This window comes from Corvus kubaryi, unplaced genomic scaffold (genome assembly GCF_017639235.1).
Source record: "Corvus kubaryi isolate FWS band 111438036 unplaced genomic scaffold, C.kubaryi_AGA036_p1.0 71, whole genome shotgun sequence".
Taxonomy (NCBI): domain Eukaryota; kingdom Metazoa; phylum Chordata; class Aves; order Passeriformes; family Corvidae; genus Corvus; species Corvus kubaryi.
Window position 1 is genome coordinate 9,028,253 of NW_024582059.1, and position 15,839 is coordinate 9,044,091.

Here is a 15,839-nt window from a genome sequence, read left to right on the forward strand (position 1 = left end):
TACTTGCATCTTCATTCTATGTCTACCAGCATTTTTATTCCTCCCAAGAAATCAGGCTGCTCTAATAGAAACAATGAAGATGCCTAAATTGTCTTCATGTGAAACCAAGCTGCTTAGGAAGCACTATTAAGCTGTGAAAACAACCACCATGGCTTTACACATTAGAAAAATACTTTAGTTGCACAAGACAAGTTACTACAGCTTAAAAAAAAAAAGAAAACCACATCACCTTTGAACAGTTTGTCTTTATTATTAGACTTTTGTGTTGTAAACACTGAAAACTGCAGCAGAGGGCAAATGAAAGAAGCAGCTCCATTTATCCTTTTGCATGAGTTAGTGCATAGATTTAAATGTTTAGGGAAAAAAAAATCAAGCAAACATTTTAGCATAAGCTGCTTTCTCTTTCTCCTTTTGGGCTTTTATCTTCTGCTTGATTTTGAGTGTTTCTGTCTGGATAGCTGCTCAAAAAGAAAACGACAGAGTTACAGTAATCTCTTTACATTAGGTCTCCTCATAGGTTAACACCAGCTCACTGCTGGAACTCACCTAGGTTATTTAATAAAACTGCATTTAATCTTTGATTAGGTCAGATACTAGCAGCAAAAAGCTTGATCCCTTGCTGTGTCTCACCTGGTAAGGTAACCACGTAGAGGAGTGTGTAGCAAGCATAGTATTGGTGCCAACACAGAACTTAGGAGCTAAAAGCCTCACCCAATTAGACCAGGAAATTAAGCTAATAAGAGCCCTGTGAGATACAGACATAGTTCAAGAGAAATGCTGCTGACCTACATAAGCAGGTTTTCCAGTGCAGCAGAATTATCACTGCTGTATAAAATCAGGTTTTCCACCTCAGTGGGTTCTGTGCTCAGAACATCAGTGTTGAAGAAGCCAGCATTTTAGGCAGCACACTGGTTTGAATTCCAACTGAACGCTACCCTGGATACTTTGTTAAATTCTAAAGGGAATTTAAAAAGAAACAGCTTATTTTACCTTTGTCTTCAGGGGCTATTTCATGAGCCTTTTTAAGATCAGCCTTAAATAAAAGAAAAATAGCCATTAATGATCTGATGGAATTTTAAATTTAAAAGGAGGAAAAAAAAATGATCATTACCAGTGCTTGATCGAGATCTTTTATTCCCTGCCATCCTTGAGCCCGTCTGTAGAGAGCTTTAGTATTTGCTGGATCTATTTTAAGAGCCTGTAAATTTAATAAAATTGTCACATTAACATTTCTTATACTTCACAGCCTCCCATCTCCACAAATGGCAGAATTCACACCAGCAGACAATCTTCACAGTTGGTTTGAGGGTAAGCTGTCAAAACATTAACTGTGTAAAAAGGAATGCTATAATGCAGCACACTGAATAGCAAGTAATCAGCTTCAGTACCACTGCACCAAAAGTGGTCTTTGTGAAGGATGAGCATGCACGAGGCCCAAATGGAACAGCTGTGTGTGTGTATAGATAGCTGTCAAGGCTAAGGAGTTGCTGCAGTTCAAATTATCCTAACCCTGAGTCTCACAGTGCAACTCTCTATTGCAGCTCCTTCCTTCACACCAAAATCTCCTCAAATGGCATCATAAATAAAACACAGAGATTTCCTGTGAAGGTTGTTTTCACTGTGGGCTAGAAAGATACATGCAAGGAATCCATCTCATCCTGCTTCAGGAACTTTGCCAAGTTCCAGTCATTACGCCTTTTCTGAGCTGAATGTTTTCAATAATGTGTATATGCCAGCTCTAATATGACAATATCAAAATACAAAATACAGTGGCTGGGCACAGAGATTATTGCACTATTGGATTACTTTGATTATTTTTTTCAGAATGTATAAAATAATTTGGTCAGCTAGCAGTTACCTTATCTTGCCTGCAAAGGTGACACTTTTATTGCAGTTAGTTCTATAGTGTGTCCTTATTATTTGAAAGAATATAGTTTCTTAGTGTTTAGAGGAAATGTCTTCACAGCAATTTGTTGCTTTGTTAATTTAATTTATTAACTTTAAATCATTAATAGACAACACATCCTTATTTTTTAAATCACTTGGGTATTGGCTGTTAATATGAAGGAAGTATTACTGTGGGTGCTCCTCTACTATAAAGCCTTCAGCCTCTTCTGTGTCAAGAATTAATTGTCTGGATTGTATACAGAGAGGCAGCATTCTTTGGTTTTACCTTGACCACTGTGTGTACAGCTATTTCAAAGCAAGGTTTGTTTGAACAGGTACAGCTGTTCATAATTCCTTATTTACACCAAACAATTCATGTACCCAGGCTGTTAATTTAAATTGCTTTGGGCCTTGTGAAATCATAAAAGTGAAAGTATATAGTTTCTCATTAACAATTACCTAGAACTTTATTAGCTAATTTTAGGAAACCGGTGTTCTGATTAAAGCACTGACACAGTTATGAGACATAAGCTAAATACCTTACAGAAGGCTATTATAGCTATGGAGTTGCCTTTATCTAACAGTTCTTTAATCTTAAAAAAAAACGGCAAGTACTATTAGTAGTGGTAGTAATTTCCACCTGTAACACTTCTGTTTCTGTTTTTACTGTTTTCTAGGTGAGAGGTATCACATTACACAGTTTTCCTATTTTCTTCTTTCCTCATTCCCCATTTCTGAATATAGGTTTATGAAAGTTTTCCCCCATCAGCAGGCTAGACAGCAAGCCAGCTTTCTAATGACCTCACACAGAGATTAGCTGAGACTCCTGCTTTCAGCATGAAGCCCTAGGAGATGCTGCTCAGGATCCTTTGCTAACAGATAAGAGCATTCTTTCCTCTGTTTCCTTCAAAATACTAGAGTTTTATTGAATTAATTGAATACAAATTTACTAAATTTGCACTATGCCCACATTATGGTTCCTTTTTTTCTCTTTAATTCTACTGGTTTCTTTTTTTCCATATCTATCATTACCTTGGGTTTTTTCTTCCTATTCAGTCATTTTATTTCACCACTAAGCCTACCTGGAAGGTTAGTTATTTAGTTAGAAGTCACTGCCATGAATAAAATACGAAGCCATCAAATCTAGAAGCAGGTAAAATATTATGCTCATACTAGTCTTCCAGAGAAAAGTGTTCCTCTTTCACTGAACACAGTTTAACTCTTTGTAATGTAAGAAGCAGCTCTGCAAACCAAACTGACAACGATGTGCATTTTTCTGGCAGTAAGCAATAGGCCTCTTTTGTTTGTTTGTTTTGTAATGATTCATTCCAATTTCAAAATCTTTTTTAAAAGCCACATATTGGAAAGTTAGTACTAACTTCACCATGAGCTTCTACTTCTACTTGTTTACTTTCAAATCATAAGCCTGTCAGAAGACTCTTTTAAAAAAGCTTTGTAGTCCTATACAGGCCAATTCTTGACCAAAATATTCAACATTACATTTACCTCTGAACAGCTCTCAATGGCTCCCTGCCAATCTGACAGTTTTAGTTTGCAAGCACCGATGTTTAGAACACAGGTCAAAGCAACAGTCTTTAACTTTGGTTTGTCTGCCTCCTCTGCCACTGCTTCAGAAGCTTCTACATACCTGCAGAAAAACAGATTCACACACAACATGTATTAGTGATGCAACTTCTATTTTGTCCTGCCCTTAGCTATCTCTCCACAGATACGTGTGAACTGGCCTATCCACACTACTTCTAAAGTAGCTTCAATTCAACTATTACAAATCTTTATTAAACTAAATATATAAAACCCACCCTAACAAAAACCAATCAACTCACCAAGAAATATTTTCCTGTAACTCTCAGTCCTCCACTGTACTAGCACATTCTTTTTCTTAGACAAAAGTACTATTCTACTGCAGGAAAGTAGAGTTTATTTTAGTTTATTCTCAAAAGACACGTTGCTCATCAGTGCCAAAAAATCAACACCACCACTGCACCTTCCATGTTCACAGGAAACTTCATCTCTTCTTCAGTTCCCTCAATGACTTTTTAATTAGCTTAGGCATTTGTGGCTAAAATCTGAAGCTAACTTTGCTTTGTAAAGGAGTGTGGTTTATGAGCATTAGTAACACCACCTTCTTCCCACTGTCTTCCTTCATGACTTTTCCTGAACTTCAAAACTGACACTAGTTCAGGACTGAGCCACAACAGTTACTGCATCTGTTTCAAAAGCAAATTTCTTCATTTTCAATGTGCTAATGCTGTCTGGTTTTTATTTCAAGTGGTAAAGGTCTGCTGTGGATACAGAAGTTTTAACTCCTTAAGGGCCTATTTGACAGAACCTTTGTGGGTGTTATTTAAAAAACAAAAATTGTGCTTGCACAATTTAAGCATGCCATGAATTAATGCAGTCTTTGCAGATCCGTGCCTATGTAAGTTCAATTTTTGCATGCCCTGTCTTTTTTGTTGTTTGTATACAACCTTTGGATCACAGAAATAAGCAACACTTAAAAAGTAAATTAGATGCAGTCCCAGTGCTTGTTCCAGTTGCTGGGCATCATGCAAAAGATGAGAACCAGAAGAAAAAGAAAAAAGAGTAAGAAGGTAAGGGGAGTTATAACCCAAATCTATATTATGTTCAAAACAAATGGAACACATGTATAATAATTATAAATCACACCAAAACATGAAAGACTGCAACCATTTTGGAAATAAAATTAGAGCTTTCAAGTCAAAGAAATCAGTGAAGTGAGTATCACAGGAGATAGCAAGAAGTAACATATTTTTCTTACAAAAAAAAGGGGTCAATTCTAATATATAAAATATTTTTTAAAAAAAAGGCTAAGAAGCAACAGAACAAGAAAAAGAACAGAAATTGTAATAGTTACTGTAGGTGAAAAGAAAAAGTCAGCATTGTCAGATGGTGTGCCAGGTGGAACTGTATGTAAGCCATGGCATACCCTGGTAAGAGCTATTCTATTCCTATCAGTTCTGGTGAAGTGCAGCTAAAGGTCACCATCGTACATGAAGTGTTAGATTCTGAGATACAATAACACGGCACATCCATACAAGTATGGCCTACTGGGAAGAGCTGGAAAGATCAGATTTGTTTAGTCTAGAAGAATTACTATGCTTTCCACCTACAAGGGCAAATAAGCACCAAAGAAGCTCAGACAGGAAGACACTTCACTGGGTGTGCTTAAAAGTGAGCAAGACACCTAATTTTAAGGGTAGTATAACTCTACCTGGCATTTACCTAAGAATAGGGAGAGAAAATGGACAGCTACAACACAAAGATCCTTAAAGATCCAATCCAGCCTTTTTTATGTATGATTTTCAGCAGGTTTGCATAGGAATCCTTTTTACTTCGGGGTTTCTGTTTCTATGATGGGCCTTTTGAGGGCAGGTTGACACATTGCATCTTGGGTTAATATCTGCAATTAAAGGATTCATTTTATGCCTCAAGAAAGATGTCATTTATTTGAAACCCAGTCTGCTAAAAACTCAGCTGAAGCATTAAATATGCTTGAATTCTTTTCTTTCATTGTTGTTACTGCTGCTTAACCAGTGATCATTAAGAAGGTCGGGATAAAGGTCAGGAAGTATAACTTTATTTTTAGGAGATGTCCATATACTCAAAGCAAAAAGCATGAAAACAAGAAAGGAGCAGTATAGAAACAAAAGCAAAAAGACCATGGTTTGGAAGGCAAGTCTGAATTATACATGGAGTCAGGATGATGGTATGGACCCTCAGAAAAAAAAATAGTAATGAATGAATAAGGGCCACATTTGTCTTTTGAATTTACCAAGTTCCTAAACCTATTGCTTTTTGTAAATTATAAAACTTTTTTATAAAAAAAGTAGTTCCCTCCCTTGCTGTCCATTAACTACCCTGGATACCACTGTGCTCTTCTTCCCAGGTATGCACCAGCACAGCAAGAGTGTTATAAAAAGAGCATTTAGTCAGCTCTAAGCAGTACTTCCTGCCTATAGCTCTTACCTAGCAATGAGTAGAAGACCTACTTGATTAAGTAGCTAAAAATCAACCAGATGTTTTCCAGATTCAGAAGGCTCTTTGTTTAAAAAAGGAAAGAGCACTGCACCAGGCACCTTTTAAATGCAGAAATCATTGCTTAATAGCAGTATTAATTTGGGTTACAGGAACTACCTGATTGAGTGATGAGAGCCTTACCGTAAACTTTTACTATACTTTTTAGCTGCCATTGCCCAATTTTGCGATTTGAAGAAAGTATTTCCTATATTCTTTGTGTCTTCTGCTATGGCCACAATCTTGTCAACCTAATAAAATAGATGGGAAATATAAAGTATGAATGTATTTTCGAAAGAAGTCTTGAATTAACTAATGTTTAACAGTACAGTCCCAGGTCCATACTCCTTCAAGGTTTATAAAATCTCAGAATAGAAATACTCCAATTTTAGACAAAATACTACCTTCAAACCACTTCTGTGATATTCTGTACTTTATGTAACACAAATGTCTGAAAGATGAAATTCCTAGTGAGTTTTCTACAGTATAAAAGGTGAGAAAGTACTAGAGAAGACATAGCAGTCCAGCTCTTTCCCTTAAATGCTGTTACCCACACAGGGCTATATATAAAGGTGTTGACCATTATTCAAAGAAAAGAAGATATGCTAACAATCAAAGTATTCAACCAATGACACTGAACCGTGCCGTAAATCAAATCCCTCCTGATGGGAGAGAATATTTCAAAAGTCCTTGCAAGGAGTTTCAAAGAATAAACCTAGACTTTTCCTGGAGTTGCAGTGCTGCCAGATAGTTGTTCATTAAGTCTTAGCAGAGGAACAGAGCCACCAGCATGACCCAGGCATAACATAGAGCACAGAAAGCAGGAGAGAAGTCCCATTATCAAGATTGACACAGCCTTTTAAAGATATTTAACCAATGGTTACTAAAAACGTACAGTATTTTCACTTTCCTACCAATTATTCAGTAACATGACTAGGAACTGCGGAATTCTTTGTCCAATCATCCCAAATTACTTTTATTGCAGAATATGGAGTAGTAGAAGAAGAAGGTTTGGAGAACAACAGCAATCCTCCATTTTGATTTTTTTTGCTCTTATCTATTTACTACAAAGAGAAGCCCAAAACTCTAAATTTTCACTCTGTGACAATCTTACATAGTAGTCTATCACCTAATTCACACCATTGTATTTTCTAGTCCTTGTCTGATCTAGGCAGTTTTTTCCAAGGTTGGAGGTTAAAACAGTGTTGTTCAGGGGGGTAAAAACCCTTCAGGCAGAGAAATATTCTTGGCACTCTGGGTTCCTACAAACCAAGACTGTCTTATTCCTGATTAAATGTTGTCTTCTGCTTCTCAAAACAGTACCACTCATGTGAACTCTGCACACTCTCAAACTGGAAGTCATATCAACATAATTGTCCTTCTCTCTGAACATTTAAAATACGAATGGAAGGAGAAAAGGAACAACTGCCTGTCTTTACCAAATTCATCATTTCTATTTCCAGAATCATATACATTTCAAGTTACTTTTCCAGTGGCAATAGTTTATAATTACTGCTGTCTATACCACAGTTGTGTTAAGCTCTGTCAAATATATATATGTTGCCATTTGTAATACTATCCGTTTACACTTCTACCCTACTAGAATTAGTAACCTTGAAAAAAACTGATCAGTGTGAGACCAATCTCACCATGGTTTCTGCAGCTGGTTTATATGAACAAGTTTTAAGTTAAAGGACACAGGCACCTGCCAACTTCAATTCTGCACCACGTGAAATGCTATCCAAAAACATTTTGTAAGTCCAAGTGCTTCTCAATAGCCGAGGAGTTTATTTTCTAGCTCAAATGGATTTTTACTATTCTAATTCTCTATTTAGAATCTACACATGCATCCCCCTTTTCTTCCCCCTCTCACAAATCACTGTTTGACTTACAGAGTTTCTCTAGTTCACCTTCATGAGAAGGTAAAAACCTGCAGATGAGCTGCTTTCACCAGTCCTCTCCCTAACTCCCAACAACAGATCTTCCTTCAGCTTGAACAATCTAAAAAGTAAACAGCTGCTGGGAATTGAGAACAGGCAGCTCTGATGTAGTAAAAATCTTTTTAAAAGGCTGATCCTTTATTTCTAATCAGTAGGGCAGAGTTTGTTAAAGAGTGGGTATTTAAAAAATGGCACAGAAGAAGTGTGTAGGTAACAACATTAAGTTAGTCATCTGCAGGTTGGAGTTCTAGTAATTGCAATTTGACACTAAAACACAAACAAAAGTAAAAGGAAGCCAAGAACAGAAAATAAGTGTGACAATTGTAAGTAATTGAGGTTTTAGTTGCTGGGGAAAAAAACACTGACTGCAATTAGCACTGAAAAAAAAGACATAACAATCCCTTCCCACAGCCTTCTCTTTCTTAAAATATAATGTCACCATTTAATCAGGACCTCGATCCATTCTTAAGAAAAAAGTTTAATGAACATCATCACAGCCACCATCTAACTCAGACTACCTACAGGTTTTGCAATCTGTAAAATACCTAAGAAGAAAAATACTTACATCTTTCAAGTCTATATCTGAATCTTCAGGAAAATCTGGATGAGCATCTCCAGATCCATCCTGGGGAATAATTCCCCAATCATCTCCTTCCTTTAGCTCTCCACATTCGGCGATGACACATAACTGAAAAAATCAAGTGTAAATAGCAGTATTGCTTATTAAGACAATTTTTAAAAAAACCCGTAACTTCCAAGTGCTCTTTGAAATTTTTGAAATTCCATAAAAAGGCTTTTTCATCTGTTGTTTGGGTGCATTTATTTCAGAAACCCATCACATCATTAGCCTGTCCTCATCAAAAGGTTTTTATCACACAAAGTGTCGCGTTCAGAGGAGCAGCATTCCAAAAACACCATACCCACGCTTCCCGGAGAGGCTGGAAGAGGAACTGGCAGCAAGCTGAAGTGCAGCAAAACACAAGACATGGAAGTTCTACTACATTAGAGAATATGGTTTTTCTTCAACTGCCAAGTCTTTTAAAGTTACAGAGGTATTAATTTGTCAAACACCCACAAACTGGTATGACCTACACACCAACTGCTTTTTCAGAAACATGACTTCTGACATAAAAATTACAAGAATTACATATCTTTTAGGCGGGATTGTGAATTCCACCTTTTAATTTCATCACCCGTCCTACACTTCTAGCAAAGGCTTCCACCCTCGCAGCTGTGTTGAACAATAAATGGTTTGTGCAAGGGAAATGTACAGTGCAGGAACAAAAGCCTCTTAACAAGGACAGTAAAATGGAAATTACCAGTTAGTAAAAATAACTGGCTAACACTTAATTGTTCTAAATATTACACCAAGCATTTAAAAGAAATTATTATGCATCATATAATGAAATAATAAACATCTCTCAGTGCTTTGCATTTTGCTTACCTTAGCAGGATTTTCTCCTTTTACTTCAACGTTTTCTAGTATTTTAACTACACCCATTCCTTTGATCACTTGGCCAAACACCACATGTTTCCCATCCAGGTGAGAAGTAGGCACCGTTGTAATAAAGAACTGAGAGCCATTAGTACCAGGTCCTGCATTTGCCATGCTCAACAGACCTGGTTTATCATGCTGCATTGGGGGAAAAAGAAAAGCACCATCAACATTTAAAACGTCTGTTATAAAGTCATATGGAAGATTCTGTAAGGCTGTTCATAAACATAGCCAGGACAGCCATAACAACTTGGTAAACCAGACAGGTACATACAGCTGGCAACTAATATTACCTCCTGTGACTGAAGAGGGCAAATGCTCAGCACTGGGTCTTTACTTGCTCCCTACCGATCCAGCAAGCACAGCCACATGTGACTTAATGCTGTAACACCTGTCTGCTGCTTCTACACTCCATCCCCTGCACAGCTGCTGAGTTTAGGCAGATCACCTGAGAAACATGTGAAACTCCTCACTGAATTATTTATTTAAGACCACTGGCCTTAAGAAATGAGGCTAACCACCCCTGAAACCAACTTCAGTGTTATACAGCTAAGATGGGTATGTTACGTTAATTTTATAAGGGCTACTCACACGAAGTATGGTGTAGAACTGTGGAGTTTAGAGGACTGTGGTCCTTTATTATTTATGGGTTGGTGGTTTTGGTTGGGCATTTTTTTAATCTTCTCCACTTTCCTAGAGACACAGTTTTCAATCTGTTGGGATTTTTAACCACCTAATTATTTTGCCACTTAAGCCACTAGGCCACAGACTAAAAAAAAAATTGTTAAACAGCTCAGTGTAAGAAGATACTGTTTATCTTGCTTCTTCCAAGTACTTTTTCCTTTTTTGAATGAAGACTTTTCTTGTCCCATCACATAGATTATTTTGTTTTCACCTGTACTGCAAAAATCTGGTTTTTGTATGTATTGTGAATGTCTTGTTTAACTGGCGTGACCCAGCCATGAAGGTATTATTCTCCCCAAGCTGATCTGGTTATTAAGTGCAAGGAACTCCATTTAATGTAAGTCAGGATGTTATACCAAGACACTGGTACATATCTAAAGCATTCATGCTGTGGTATTGCTAAGAAACTTGATACTGTGGGGAGGAGGGGGGAAATAAATTATGATAGCACAGAGGACATAGAAACAGACTTCAGAGCTCAATGGGAGGTTGATTAGTTTGAGATAACAATCTGAGACAATATTTAAGCATCTGGTTTTTCCCTACATTCTCTACCAGTTCAAGGAACCTGTTGTTTTGAAAATTGTTTTCCCACACAGTGTTTGGATTTCCATGGTGGTAGGGAGAACTCCATGCCTGAACTGTTCATCTGGTCATAAGGCACAGTAAGTCTGAATCTTTGAGTCAGGATTTGGTGTAGGAACTCTGGGAAAAGGTTCTACACCTGAGACCCAGAATCACACCCAGCCAACAGAAAGCTACTGGAATCTTGGCTTTGTCTGTTCTAACCTTGAAACTCACCCTGGGAGTCAGAGATGGCACATAATGGAGGAGCCTGTGTTCCAGAGCAAGAGAAGGCAGCTGGTAGGATTGCAGCCTCCAAAACAAGTAACTGACATTTTGCACTGTAGTTGCTGGCAAACAAGTTAAGCAGAAGGGTTGCCCCATAGCAGATTTTTGCAAATACCATTTGAGGCTGGTCACTGCTTCACTGCCCAAGGGCTGTAAATCTTACGTTTTTCCCCCCCTCTCTCCCCAATTACAGCAAATGCTAGGCAGCAATGGATTGTAAACAAAAAAATAAGTAACAGTAAGTTCTGGTGTTGCCTTATAAACCTGCCTGCAGGTTTACTTTTGTCTGTAAAGATGTGGGGGGGACAGAAGTTGGAAAGTTATAGAGAGCAGTCTGGTGCCTTCAGTCTTCACATTTATACACAACCTCATTTCGTCTGGGACCAAGTCTCAACATTAGTCCCAAATTATGGAAGTCTCTCTTTATAAAGAAAACTGTTGTCACTCATGCATTTTCTTGCTATGAGTGTTTTGAAAAACACTGCAGATAGATGGAGTGTCTTTCCCATGATGGTTTCTGCTGTCATTCTGTAAGGTTATAGAGCAAGCAAAAAAATCTGGACAAAATCAGATTCTCTGATAGATCCAAGGCTTGCAAAACTGTGCCATAGTAACAGCGCTTGGGGATTGTGTAAGTTGGGTGTTCCACAACAGCAGAGCCATGAGCTGGAGAAGTGACATCAAGAAAAGCCTAGTGGGATTGATCTGAGATAAGCTGACTACTGACACAAGTTTTGCAGTTTACTGCAATTTGCAACAGTCCATGCAACCAACAGAAGAACAAACAGTTCCAGTGTCCTCAAACATCAACAAAAACAACTCTTTGTTTTACAAGACAGAGAACACTTTGCAGGGCTGCTGGAGTAAGTGCAAGAGCCAGTGAATTTCTACGTAATAGAGGCATTTTAACTCCCAGTAAAATCCTAACATACTTGGCAAACAGGTAACAGGAATCAAGCTCTCAGACTCTGTATGGGATCCAAATGGGTTCTTCAACTCATCTCTGGCACTTTGGCAACATTTGTTATAGCTGAGAAGTCAAAGAAGTACAGAAATGGGAATCACTTGCATCATATTCATAATTACCTCCAGATCTCAAAGAACAAAAAAAACTAGTGACACTAAGTCATCTTCAGGGAGGTAGAGATCCTGTGACAAGTACCAATGAAGAGATACTGTTAGCGGCAGTGCTGTGGGCACCACCAGAGTGTCAGACTTCAGAGAACACAACTGGAATTATCTTTATTATGAATACTGGAGTCACATTTCCAACTATTGCTCCAAACTTAAGTCCTTTAAGTCCTATGAGGAGTGGCTGAGGGAGCTGGGGTTGTTTAGCCTGGAAAAAAGAAGGTTTGGGGGTGACCTTAATCACTCTCTACAACTACGTGAAAGCAAGGCTGCGGGGGGCCTGTTCTCCCTGGCAATCAGCAATAGAATAAGAGGAAATGGCCTCAAGTTGCACCACGGAAGGTTAAGGTTGGACGTTGGGAGGAATTTCTTGACAGAAAGGGTTGTTAAACATTGTAATGGGCTGCCCAGGGAAGTGGTGGAGTTATCATCCCTGGAGGTGTTCAAGACATGACTGTATGTGGCACTTAGTGGTATACTCCAGCTGACAAGGTGGTGCTTGGTCAAGGGTTGGACTCATTGATGCTGAAAGTGTTTTCCACCCTAATTGACTCTGTGATTCTGTGAACTTGGTAAAGGATTTTGATGTCTGATTAGTGGAGATTGCTGTATTTTTTTTTTTTCCTACAATACTCTTGGGGGCAGGTACAACTGCAACCAGGGCTTTGCTTTAACCATGGGATAGTTGATGTCTGTAAGTTTTTTAGTCAGTGTTGTTAAGGAGTCCCCTCATATGCTATCACACATAACATGATATGAAAATGGCTAGTGCCAATGCTGAGAATTGTTATTACTGCAGCAGGATTAACATCACTGAAACTTCACAAACTGAATAGAATTAGTGTTTACAATAGAGTACCTTATAATGAAAGTTTTCATCTTCAAATTTTTCACCGTATATACTTTCTCCACCTGTGCCATTTTGGTTTGAGAAGTCTCCACCCTGGACCATAAATTGCTTAATAACTGTAAAATAAAATAGTTATAAAATGTATCAGCAAGGCACAGAAGGCACAAGAAAAAAAAAAACAATTCTAAGATGAAGAGTAATACTTGTCACCAGCACCTAAATGGGACCAAAATCCATCTTTTATTTACCAAGTGTCCCTTAAGTACTCCTTTTCAGTTATGTGGATATCACTTGACACTTAAACCTTTACCTGAAATTCATTTCAACCTGTTTACAACTCAGAGTAAACTAGTTTTGCAAAATTACTAGTAAATTTATCATTTACTACTATCAATGCATGGTAAGAACCAAAGTCATTAGGAGGATCAAAAAGTCAAAAACTCACCTTCAGTAAAGTTATTTAACAAGTACTTGAAATATTATTTAATATCATTTCAAATACTCATGGCAGACAACTTTAGTTATCAATAGGAAAACAGAGGATTTCATAGAACTTACTTCTGTGGAAAGGACATCCTTTGTAATGGAGAGGTTTTCCAGTGGTAGGCCCTATTCCTTTTTCTCCAGTACATAACGCACGGAAATTCTCAGCAGTTTTAGGTACAACGTCAGCAAATAATTCAAAGACAATACGTCCAACTGAAATGACAAAGAGAATGAGACATTTTTAAGTCTTGTCCTTGGCATGGCGATGTACTGAGCATTTTATATCCAAAGAAATTAATGTTTCAAGCTTTATGGTTATTATTATTTAGATTACTACTCAATTTCCATTTTGGGGTTGCTCCATGGCAATTGCTGGCAGAGTTCCATTGGGTTTTTAGCAAGGTTATTTCCAATAACAAATTCCCCGTCAAGAATAATGTAGGGGGAATAAAGACAGATTCTGCCAAAACCTAATGAAAATGCCAAATGCATTTTCTGCCAAAAAAACCTGTGTGGAAAATCACGCACACATATATTAAAGCCAAATTATGTATTTTAATGTGCACACTTATTTTATGTCAATTTTAATATAGATGTAGTTCGTTCAATCAAAAGTAGATACAATATAAAAACACTGCTTTGTGGAGACTTTTAATCCAAAAAAAAAAAGCTTATGCCAAACACACATCTTACTCTTCACTCTCTTAAACCTGAATTTTACTAAGACACAGTGGTACTTAATATGCACGTGAATAATGGCTATTTACAGTTAGAGACAGCACAAGCAATTGTTAAATCCAAAGCTGTCCATGTTTTAAGTGAAGGAAATTAAACCTGAGTAGGTAACAGATCCTGTAATAGCCAATAAATGCATTCTGTGCCGAATTGTCACTCCTTCATAAACTGGCTTCTCACAGAGTTATTTCTCACTCCTAGCAGCTGCCATCAGTTGATGCTCCTGTTTTCTCATCAGCCTCACAGTCAATTAATTAACATAACTTCACTCTACCGGAAGCTAAACGTAAATATATTGATTGTAATTAATACAGGAATGAAAACAAATTAGACAACTGAAAGTCAATAAAAGGCAAATCATCTCACAGACTTTCTTCTTTTATTCTTCTGAGTAACAGAATGAATAAATGAAAGGCAATATCCTGACAAGATTTAAGCAGTCTCTATCTTTATCCACGCAAATTTTTTAAGTCTACGCTTTCAAGCAGTACCCCAGCTAACTTGCTGTTCTTTCCTTATTTCCATTTTGACCGTTTGCCCAGATTTTGGAATGACCTCTGGCAGCACTGGCGCTGCCAAGAGAACCAGGGCGGCCAGCTTCCCCGAGCTCTCACGCCGCAGCCCCCCGCGGCCGGGCGGGCAGCCACGCAAGGCTCGCCGTGCTGCGGTAGGTGCCCCGGCCACGGCGGGGGCCCAGGGCGGGCGCTCGGGGGCTGGCTCCGAGCGAGGCCGCGCTCGGCACGTGGAAGGCGGCGCGGGAGCGGCCGCACGCGCGGGCGGCTCCGGGAGGCGAGGGCGGGCGGGGGCGGCTGCCATGGGAACGCGCGGCACCGGCTCAGCGGCGGCGGGCGCGCCCCGGCATCGCCCCCGGCATCGCCCCCGGCATCGCCCCGGCACCCCCGGCCGGGCGCCTGTGCTGCCATGTTGCCTTTCTCTCCGTGCTCCTCGGGCCTGCTCGCTCTGGCGGGGGCGCACAGAGCCCCGCGGGGAGGCCCGTTCGCGGCGGGGCCGCCCTCTTCCTCCTCCCGCTGCCGGGGCTGTGCGCTCGCAGCCCGCGGGGGCAGCGCCCGGCCCGGCCCGGGGTCCCGCCATGTCCTGAACGCTGCGGCCCGGCCCGGAGCCGCTCCCGCCGCTCCTGCAGCCCGGCCCGGGCCCCGCGCGGTCCGCACAGCGCGCCCCGGCCCGGGGGGTTCGCCCGGGTCCCGCCGCGCCCCCTCCCCACCTCGCTCGCCCCCGATGTCCACATCGAAGAAGGCGCGGGGGTTGCTGGCCTTGCTGGGCCGGGCGACAGGGGACGCGTGCGACATCCCGCAGCTGGCCGCTGGCGCGGTGGCTCCGCCCGCCCGGCCGCCCGCGATCCCGGCCGCCCGCGGGTCGGGGCCGCTCGGCGCTCCTCCCACCGGCGGGGGCGGACGGCCGGTGCCCCTGGAGCCGAACCCCCGGATGGCTGCGTCCTGCCTCCGAGCGGCCTTAAGTGACTCGGAGATAATCCGTAGAGAAGGAGCATTTCTTTCTCGAGGTTATACACACACACAAGGCCTGGAAAGATGGGGAAGGAGCGAGGGTTCAAGTTTTGCCTGGGTTTATGTTTCATGAGAGAAATGGCAGGTTCTGTGAAAAGTGCTGATCCATGGTAAAATGGGCAAATTGTCAAAAGTGACTGTTACCCCATAAAGGCTGAATAATTCCAGTCTTCCTAAGGCCTGACAACAAAATATGTTTC

General features: G+C 40.2%; 1 protein-coding gene across 1 annotated transcript; it reads right to left on the reverse strand.

The window, feature by feature from the left end:
• Nucleotides 1–225: 225 nt before the first annotated feature.
• On the reverse strand, nucleotides 226–15,481 carry PPID (peptidylprolyl isomerase D). The gene is made up of 10 exons (XM_042049490.1): nucleotides 15,339–15,481; nucleotides 13,454–13,594; nucleotides 12,905–13,011; nucleotides 9,328–9,516; nucleotides 8,449–8,571; nucleotides 6,088–6,194; nucleotides 3,394–3,535; nucleotides 1,112–1,198; nucleotides 991–1,033; nucleotides 226–458 (listed from the first exon to the last, which is right to left on the reverse strand). The coding sequence occupies exons 1-10, from the start codon at nucleotides 15,421–15,423 to the stop codon at nucleotides 370–372; spliced, it is 1,113 nt and encodes a 370-aa protein (XP_041905424.1). The 5' UTR covers nucleotides 15,424–15,481; the 3' UTR covers nucleotides 226–369.
• Between the last annotated feature and the right edge of the window lie 358 nt (nucleotides 15,482–15,839).

Coding starts and splice junctions, on each gene's coding strand:
- PPID (XM_042049490.1), bottom strand. CDS start 15,423: ATGTCGCACGCGTCCCCTGTCGCCCGGCCCAGCAAGGCCAGCAACCCC. Junction 6,195..8,448: donor CAGATATAGACTTGAAAGAT/GTAAGTATTTTT, acceptor CTATTTTATTAG/GTTGACAAGATTGTGGCCAT. Junction 1,034..1,111: donor AAGATCTCGATCAAGCACTG/GTAATGATCATT, acceptor CTTTTATTTAAG/GCTGATCTTAAAAAGGCTCA.